General features: G+C 50.2%; 1 protein-coding gene across 1 annotated transcript in view; it reads left to right on the top strand.

Annotated features, from left to right (window-relative positions):
- Positions 1-10,000, top strand: part of LOC134098745 (uncharacterized) — a 59,129-nt gene that overhangs the window by 11,229 nt on the left and 37,900 nt on the right. The window contains exons 3-4 of the mRNA XM_062551667.1: positions 4,827-5,121; positions 7,740-7,859. Of these exons, the coding sequence (XP_062407651.1) occupies positions 4,827-5,121; positions 7,740-7,859 (415 nt within the window). The remainder of the gene's footprint in view (positions 1-4,826; positions 5,122-7,739; positions 7,860-10,000) is intronic.

Here is a 10,000-nt window from a genome sequence, read left to right as displayed (position 1 = left end):
CCACAGGGGAGGGAGACCAGGCTGGACACAGACTGCTCTTGCTCGCTCTCCGTCTTCCTCACTCTCTCTCTCTCTCTCTCTCTCTCTCTTTTACTCCCTTTCTCTCCTCACTCAACTTGACTGTGAGTAAACAAACAAGGGTTTGCGCTCAGCTCTGGCCAGAAAAAGGGGAAAAAAAGAAGAAGAAAAGAAACAAAAACAGGCACAAAAGAAAATACTTTGGCCAGTTGGCATATTCCCACCGGAGCCTTTTTTTACGGCTTTGGAGGACTCCAAGTTCTGCTTACAGTCCCAGTCACACTTCTTAAAGCCATAGCCAGACCCCCTGGTCCCTAGAGTGTGTGTGTATGTGTGTGTGTGTGTGTGTGTGTGTGTGTGTGTGTGTGTGTGTGTGTGTGTGTGTGTGTGTGTGTGTGTGTGTGTGTGTGTGTGTGTGTGTGTGTGTGTGTGTGTGTGTGTGTGTGTGTGTGGTGGTTGGTGGGGGTGCGTTTTGGACTGTATTCCCGCTCAGAGGAGTGTGCTATCAGCTCTTTGTGCCGACGCCATGAGGTCCGGCGGGGGTAAACACTTTTTAATCAGCCCTCGCTCCCTTCTGCTCCCCGTCCCCATTTTAATTACGTGTCGCCGGGCAGATAACGGGCCCTGCCTCTGAACCCAGTCACGGGCCGAGGAGCACGCTGGGCCCCGCGGGGCCACATCGGCCGCGAAACGCCCGACCACCGCAGGTGACGCCGATACGGCCGGTGGTGCCAACACCTGTGCCAATGCTGGCCCGGTCCGGTAGGAGTTGGTGGGGGGGTGGGGGGTGGGGGGGGTGGTTGAGGGGCGAGATGGGGTCGAATTGTTGGAGGGCTCGATCTGGACCCTCCCGAGCAGAGCAGATGGGGCAGGTCAGACGGGGTAAAGACCCAGAGACTTGAGAGTGCGTCGCAGACAGAGAGAGTGAGAGAGACAGAGGGAGGGAGAGAGAGAATTAGAGAGAGAGAGAGAGGGAGAGAGAGAGAGAGAGAGAGAGAGAGAGAGAGAGAGAGAGAGAGAGAGAGAGAGAGAGAGGAAGAGAGGGAGAGAGAGAGAGAGTTAGATGGCAGAGCCGTCTGGCTCGGGCAGATAATAGCAGATAATGTCCCCATCTCCCCTATCTGCTCTAAGCAGCCCACGTGACAGATGTGCCAGACTGAGAGTGAGCTGATGATGAGGAGGATGATGAGGAGGAGGATGATGATGATAAGGAGGAGGAGGAAGGCGACGACGGTGGTGGCGGAGTCTGGGAGGAGGAGGTGGAGGAGGAGGTGGAGTCGAAGATTAGGGAAGGCAGTGTGCTCTGTGGCTGATGACTTGGTCAGTGTGGTCACTAGCGGTGAGTGCGCTGGGTCGGCTGGACGGTTGATGTGTGTACCCCGAGCGCCGAGCGGGGAGGCTGACCGCTCTCGAGTTAGAGCGCTGAGCTGAGAGCACTGTGAGGCCGCCAGGAGTCATCCCCTTTATTAGGTGCATGAAGCGGCTATAGGAGTCTCTTTCACAAGCTCCATAAAGCCTTTGATAGGATTCCTCAGTGCGCCAGCGAGGATTGAGGTCCCTCCTAACCGCACGCTGGCACCTACAATGATCACACAGCCACCACCGCCTAACGCAGCCGCTGCCGGGGTCTTAACCAGCGGAGGGAGAAAGCCATCGGAGGCGACTGTCATTTTCTCAGCGTGTGCAACTGTCTGTGCAGCACTGCAGCGGCCAGAACGATCTGCAGTGTGTGTGTGTGTGTGTGTGTGTGTGTGTGCGTGCGTGTGTGTGCGTGTGTGTACGTGTGTGTACGAGGTGGCGGTGGTTTGGGAGGGGGGGCCCGTTCATTAAGCTAATGCACAGATGCACAATGTGTTCTCCTTCCTCCCTCCATGCATGGTGATTTATGGCGCTGCAGAAACGTGAAATTGAGTAGACGCCGAGAAGTTATTTAAATAATTTAGAGGTTGACACAGAATACTTTTCGCTTTTTTTTTTTCCTAGGGTGTATGATTTATGGTTATTGCAAAAATGTGAAATTGAGTATATGAGTATAAGCATATTACCTTATGATAATAGAAGTAATTTAGGTGATTTAAAATCCAAGGGTTCCAGATCTTACAAATACAATGGGCTGCCATGAATAGGCCTGCCAAGTCCCAGTGCGCCATCCCAGGCCAAGACATGCTGGATCCCTCTGATATTGTTTGTTGATCTCTTCATTTATCTATCATTATTATTACTATTTAATTTGTAGCTTGTGTTACAGCGCCGTTTATGAAAACATAATTGCCGCATTGCATTTCGCTCGAGTGAAATGTGATTCGGTTTCATCTTTTGTTGTGTCGGATGTCGCATAGCACTTTGGTGGCCCTGATTTGCACAGCAGTCGCTGTTACCAAATATGACCGCGTTGGAAAGGGATATTGACAAGATGAAGGTGAAAGCGATCTAACAAGGTGTAGCTGCGAGCTAAGCCCGTGGGGGATGCAAGCAGGTGTCGTGATGGCAAACTGTTGCTGGGGTTGCTCTGCCCGCTGTTGATAAGCCAGACAGGCGTGTGTGTGTGTGTGTGTGCAAGCGAGGATGTTCCATCAGGTCATCCACGGCGCGTCGGGGGATACACTCGCTCTATCGCCGGGGTCTCGCAGCCAAAAGGGATTGGCCGGGTCTTTCATCATCACGGCCACTTGTGCCGTAACGATGGCAGGAGCTTCATTAAGGGCCTCGTTAAGTCCCCTCGTTAAGGCTCTATCGTTAAGGTCGATCGTTAAGGCCCTTCGTGGACAGCCAGGAGTAAAAAAAAAAAAAACCTCTGCCTGCGGAACGTAAACTCCTGGCAGGCTCGACTGGTCAGGGGGTGGAGGGGGGGGGCATCGATGGGGTGACGGCGAGAGCCAAAAAAGCTGGAGTCTGACACGGGCAACTCTGGGGAAAAAATACCACCTCACAGGCCGCTGTCGCCTTGGTAACGCACAGCAGCTGGCAACTGGCAGCCCCGCTGTTTGAGCTCCACTTCCCGTCCCAATCTGAAAGCTGGCTGATGAGAGACGCTCGACTGACAAAGGCAGAATTAACCGTGTTTAGAGTAATTAGGCTGCTTTGCACGTTACAGGAGAAGAGGGAGGGAAGAGAGACAGAGAGAGCAAGAGAGAGAGAGAGAGAAGAGAGAGAAGAGAAATGGAGAGAGAGAAGAGAGGAAAAAGATGGGCGATGACAGAAGTATATAGCACAGAGACAGATGTGTGCAAAATACAGAAAAAAAGAGACAAAGTATGCGACCATCGCCAGCTCTCCTGTCAGTGCGTAAAATATATCCCCGCGTCCAGGGATGCAGGAAGGCATTCATCCGCAGTCTGTTTCCCCTCTCCAGCCCAGAAGAATGCAATCTGGAGAACGACAAAGACGGAGAAAAAAAAAAGAGGAAATAAGCCAATGAATATTTTTCCCTGAGAAATATCCATTTTTGCTCCATTTAGAGAATGTGCTTAGCTGTTGCCACACATCAATGCGCGCGATCAAGGGAGCCTCCCGCCTCGCAATTTTTCTTCCCCATCTCGCAATGTCACACTCTGCCGTGGGAGCGCCGGGCGCCGCCGGTGGCTCTCGGGCGACTCGGCTCGCCTCGGCCCTGCCCAGCCCCGGTCCAGCCTGGCCCTGCTGCTGCTGCTGCTGTTGCTGCTGCGACGTGCCGCCGCACGCTGCATTCCAGCCACGTACGCGCAGTAATGAGAATGAATGCTGATGTGTCTCCAGTGCATCGCCCCTCCCCACCCTCCCTCCCCTCACACACACACACACACACACACACACACACACACACACACACACACACACACACACACACATGCACACACACACACACACACACACACATACACACTCCCTGGGCCTCACAGCCCCAGCCTCAGTACCCCAGCCAAGCAGACTATTACCCAGACACACATGGCTGCACGCAAGTCGGGGGGGTTATGGAGGAGGTGGCAGAGAGGGGGGGTGGGGGGGTGGGGGGGTAGGTGGCGGCAGGGGAAGAGCCAGCTACCAGCGGCTCATCCAACAACCATGGCAACGTCGGCTGTAGTAAATATCCTCAGCGTGAGTGGTTAAGACAGCGCCGCTGGGAGAGGGCCCAGTGATCGCCCGCCCTTTCAGGGTTGGGTGTCCATGGCTCTTTTGTGGTGGTATTGAGCGTGAGCGTAATGTGTATAGATGGAGTCTGAACAGATTGTGCAGCACTCTAAATATGGTTCAGGGTCATTTGTGATTATATTCGCTTCTGTCACTGGTGATTTTTTTTTTGTTGTCAAAGTCTTATTTGTTCCATCTTCATTTAGTCCTCTTTCTTCCGCTCTGCCTCTGTCTCTCTCTGTCTCTCTCTGTCTTTCTCTGTCTCTCTCTCGCCTACTTACCTTCCCACTACTCTTCTGCATCTCCTCTGTCTCATACCTTCTCTCTCTGTTTTTTGTGTAAGGGCTGTTGCTTGTTGTTTTGTTAAGAAATATTTTAAGAATATTTTAAGGGGCTTTGTTCTAAAATTCAAGTCTCTCTTTGTCTCTCATTTCTGTGTGAGGGCTCTTATGGGGTTTTGTTTAAAATTCAAGTCTCTCTCTTTGTCTCTCTCTCTCTGTGTGTGTGTGGCCCTCTCCCGGTCTCTGTCAAGTCTCTTGTCTCCTCTCTCCGTCTCTCTTTTTTTCGCTTTCTCTCTCTCCATCTCTCTGTCTGTAGGATGTGTAAGGGCTGTTAGAGTTGTCAACGGTACAGTTGTTTTTTTTCTAATAATATCTTTCTATCTCTCGCTCTCTCCGTCCCTGTCTCTGTCTCTGTCTCAGCTCCACACAGACATGGACCGGGCTGACGGCCGCACGCGCTACAAGCTGCGTGGGGATGGCGCCGGCTCTGTGTTTGTCATCGACGAGAAGACGGGCAACATCCACGTCACCAAACCCCTGGACCGCGAGGAGAAGGACGAGTACCGCCTGATCGCCACGGCGACCGACCGCCAGACCGACCGGGCGCTCGAGCCCTCGTCCACCTTCATCATCCGCGTGCAGGACATCAACGACAACCCGCCCATTTTCGAGGAGGCACCCTACAGCGCCACCGTGCCGGAGATGGCCAACATAGGTAGGCTTCGCCAGGATGTGGTTGGCGTCCTCCAACCAACCATTCATCATCCACCCACTAATTTTTCAGTCCAGTTCTATTTCTTCATAAAGCATCATTAAAGTTACAGTCCATAATTCTGGAGAAATGTTATTGATGTTTAAGCTGAACAGCCAATCAATTGACACTCCATTCTTGGCTTCTAAGGCAATTTATTGATTGGGTTTAAGGAGTGAATGACTCAGACTTCATTCAGCCAAGACAAAACTCATCTTGAGGTTTTTTTTCCCAAGCGCATACAAAAGAATGGATAGTCAGAGGACTATGAGGAACAATTTCCTGAATTTGATGAAAAGTATATTGGAATAGAATTGCAGATTGTTCTTCCTATAGTTTATGGTGTAGATAGTGCTTTATAGAGCCTAATTCCCAAGACCACAATGATGGTGGAAAAGAAAAACTAAAATTTTAATTGGAAGAAACTTTGAGCATAACTTTGAGCTGAGTGGGGCTATACTGTACCCATCTGCCAAGTCCAGAGATGAGCCACCATCCTACCGCCCAACCGGTCTGGGCCGGCCTTGGGCCAGTCTTGTCTCTCCAACAGACTGATGATCTGTTGAAAGACGACGGAAGAGAGAAAAAATGGAGTCTTGATTTTAATTTTCATCAAAGGCAGCCGTTGCAACAAAGGGCGTTCTAATCTTGACAAATTATCTTATGAATTTTTCTATTTACGGCGCCGGCCCGACCGCCATCGCATTTAAATCTGTCAGAGATGTCCTCTTTTTGGGGGTGATTAAACGCTGGGTATTATCAAAAATGATCTATTCATGTGTTGAGGAAAATATTTATCCCAGAGGTTGAATCAGCGTCAATTTGTTTCACATGGATTCACTTGAATATCTTTCAGGATGTGTGATGCTCCTTTTGCAGCTGAATTCGAGATTGATTTTTTAAGGACTTGAATGCTCAAGTCTAACCATCCGAGGGAATGTAGGCAGACTATCAACCTGAATAGCTTGTGACTTATTTTGGGCTTTGCACAACTAAATGCAGGACTTCTTTTCAGGTGACATCCATTCTCCGCTGCAAACACATTAAATGTGCCATCAGACAATTTTGTGGCTGTGTTCTCGGTTTTGCTTCTGGGCTGAATGGCTGAGGGTTTCTCATCTCGTCTCGTCTCTTCTCTTCCGCTCTCTCCTCGCTCCTGTCTACGTGTTGCGTCAACCCACCCAGTCTCATCTGCTTTTGATCTGTCTATCTGATCATTCTTCCTTGCCGCCGCCGAATCAAAACATTGGCGCCCAGTGCGCTGCTTTCACATTCGATCTTCCATTTTTCCTCGACTCTGCTTCTTAACTACCTGTGATGGATCAGGAGTAAGACTGCCCCCCCCCTCCCCTCCAACATACACACAGTCACACAGAACACCCCCCCCCAACACCCCTCTTCCCTGCCCAGCCCCATCTCTGCTCTCTAAGCCCCCCTCCTCACACACACATACACACATGCACACAAGCACGCAGGCACACACACACACACACACCCGCCACATCCTGCACTCTCTCTCCTGGTGACACTGTCAGGTCTTTGATGTCAGAAAACAGCAACAGCTGCTCCCACAAATCCCTCCTTCCCTCTGAGCTTGTCAGCCGCTGCCTCATGGGAATTGTGGTTCTTTTCCGGCTCTATGTATTTTTCCTAACAATTTCAATCGCTCACACAAAGCTGACGGCCTTTGATTTATTTGGTTGGGTTAAGGGAAAAGAGAAATAAATAACGAAAACAAAAACAGAGAAGTCCAGATCTGTCAACAGAGGGAGCGACTCAGAAGGAGAGAGGGAGAAAGAGAGAGAGAGGGGAGAGAGAGAGAGAGAGAGAGAGAGAGAGAGAGAGAGAGAGAGAGAGAGAGAGAGAGAGAGAGAGAGAGAGAGAGAGAGAGAGAGAGAGAGAGAGAGAGAGAGAGAGAGAGAGAGAGAGAGTGTGTGTTGGGGAGATGGGGTGCCAATGGCAGGCGGTGAGATTGAGCATGCAAGAGCAAAAGGGAATTGGAGATGGGGATGGAGAGAAATGAAGTGAGACAATCAGAATCGGGAGGGAGGGAGAGAGAGAAAGAGAGAGAGAGAGAAAGAGAGAGGGAGAAAGTGAGAGAGAGAGAGGAAAAGGGAAAGTGAGGGAGTGAGAGAGAGGTGAGAGCAGCAGGGAAGAGTGGCAAAGTGAATAACATATTTGTCACACATCACACACAGAGAGAGAGAGAGAAAGAGAGAGAGAGAGGAAGAACAAACTGAGAAAGTGAGGGAGAGAGAGAGGGCGATAGAAACAGGAGACCAAGAGAGATGGAGCAAAATGAGCAAGTGAAAGAGAAAAGAAAAAAACAAAACAATGTACCAACCAGATTGCAAACTCCTCTGTGACCACCCCACTGGGGCTCTGCTGTGGCCAGTCATTCATGTGTATGCACCAGATTGTAATCTCTCTCTCTCTCTCTCTCTCTCTCTCTCTCTCTCTCCCATTCTCCCTCTCTCTCTCTCCCTCTCTCTCTCTCCCTCTCTATCTCTCTCTCTCTCCCTCTCTCTCTCCTCCCCCCTCCTCTCTCTCTCTGCTCCCCTTTGCTCCTCTCCGCCCCTCAGGCACCTCCATTATCCAGGTGACAGCTACTGATGCGGACGACCCCACCTACGGCAACAGCGCGCGGCTGGTGTACACGCTGGTCCAGGGGCAGCAGTATTTCTCCGTGGATCCCCAGACAGGTGAGGCGGTGGTGGCGGCGGTGGCGGTGGCGGTGGCGGTGGCGGTTGTGGCGGTGGCACTCACCTGCCTGCCCCTGACAAATGGCGTCTTCGTGCCGCACTAAATGGCAGCTCTTTCGTGTCGCTGTGTGTGTGTGTGTGTGTCTGTTGGTTTGGGTTTGTCGAGAGGCTTAGTGTGTGTGTGTGTGTGTGGGAGAATGTGTGCTTCGTTCTACTTCTGCCATCTCTCCCACACATATATCACTGAGTATGTACGCACACACAACACTCACACTCACACATACACACACACACTCACATGCACACACACACACACACACACACACACACACACACACATACATACCACTCACACACATGCACACACATGCGCATACTCACACGCACACACACAACACACACACACACACACACACACACACACGCACTCACACACACACACACACACACACACACACACACACACACACACACACACACACACACACACCACTTTCTTCGCCCACAGCCACACAGTCCTGTTTCTTTGCTGAACACTTATTTTGCACCTTCCATTTTTGTTTTCCCTTATCCTCTCTCATATCCCTTCCTCATTTTCTCCTCCTCTTCTTTTCCCTTTCCTCACCCTCTCTCTCTCTTCCTCTCTGTCTCTCTCTCCCTCTCCCTCCCTCTCTCTCTCTCTCTCTCTCCCTCTCCCTCCACCTAATCCCATCTGAGTTGGCAGAAATGTATTCATTCTGCCAGAGCCTGAGAACATCCAATACACAGCTAACAGCCCTCTAAATTATATTCTGAAAGGTGTGTGTCTGTATGGGTGTGTGTGTGTGTCCTGGGGGGACTCTTCTTCAAACGCAGATGGCATGGAAGTCTTGTGAGCCATTAAATGCAGATAAAAAGACAGGTTGAACCCCACCTCTGTTTCACGTCTGCATTGTTTTTATTTATTTATTATTAATTTGTGTTTTTTGTGCATCTTTATTCAAATGTCTGTCTGAGCTGCGTCCATGTCGCCAAGTGTCCTGCGGGCGTGTATGGGAGAGGCTTTTATGCAGAAGGATGTCAGACGCTTTCGCTCGCTCTGCACAGAGGCTATGAGTGACAGGCCACCAGCAATGGGCTCTTTCTTTCATAACTGTTTAAAGTGTGTGTGTGTGTGTGTGTGTGTGTGTGTGTGTGAGGGTCTTCTTGTGTGTGTGTGTGTTGACAAGGTGGCAAAAAGTTCAAGATTTATTCAAGTTCAAACCTTACCTGTGTGTGCGTGTGTGTGTGTGTGTGTGTGTGTGTGTGTGTGTGTGTGTGTGTGTGTGTGAGTGTGTGTGTGTGTTTGCGTGTGTGCACGCGTGCGCATGTGTAGTCTGTTTATTTTATGCTGCTGTGGCCACCAGGGCTTGGGCCTCCGTTGTGTTTTGTATTCATTTGGTCGAGTGCATGGCAATCTAATTAATTTTGTTGACAAGACCCCCATGCTGGCACCACCGAGCCGTCTCACGTCTTGAATGTTTCTGAATGCTAATCAAGGACATTAACCTAATTCTGCCACGCAAGCAGTGTACGGCATTTGTCTCACTGACAGAAGGACAGCTTTGCATACAAAGGGCGAAACAGTACTGTTCCAGAGGTTTTACTCCCTTTTCACATCTGTGGCACAAAGCAAATGTCTCAATGATGTATTGAGTTAGTGCAAATGTTGTCCTCTGTTTATTAAAAATGGCAGAATGTTTCATAGGAATCTCATTTTACTTTCTGTCGGGTGGCAAACATGACCGATGTGGATCATATACAGTAAAGTCATCCTATGCAAGATTTGTACCTTATTATAACCGCTTCAAAGTCATTTGGATGGATGGTAAACAAAGTTGTAATAGGGAGAATCACGCACCTGGCATAGCCACAGTGTATAGCTGGCATAGCCACAGAGCATAACTGGTATAGCCACAGAGTATAGCTGGCATAGCCAGAGAGCATAGCTGGTAGTGGCATAGCCAGAGAGCAAAGCTGGCATCACCCCGCAGGTGGAGAGCCAGCCTTGTTATTTGGCTGTCAGCAGCCCGGTGACGTCTCACAGGAAGGAAATGAAACATTACCTGGTCAGTAGAATCAGTAGTATCTTTGGAGATCGTCTTGGCCTGTTAGTAGTCCCT

This window comes from Sardina pilchardus, chromosome 2, assembly GCF_963854185.1.
Source record: "Sardina pilchardus chromosome 2, fSarPil1.1, whole genome shotgun sequence".
NCBI lineage: Eukaryota > Metazoa > Chordata > Actinopteri > Clupeiformes > Clupeidae > Sardina > Sardina pilchardus.
This window is presented reverse-complemented; position numbering and strand designations above follow the sequence as displayed.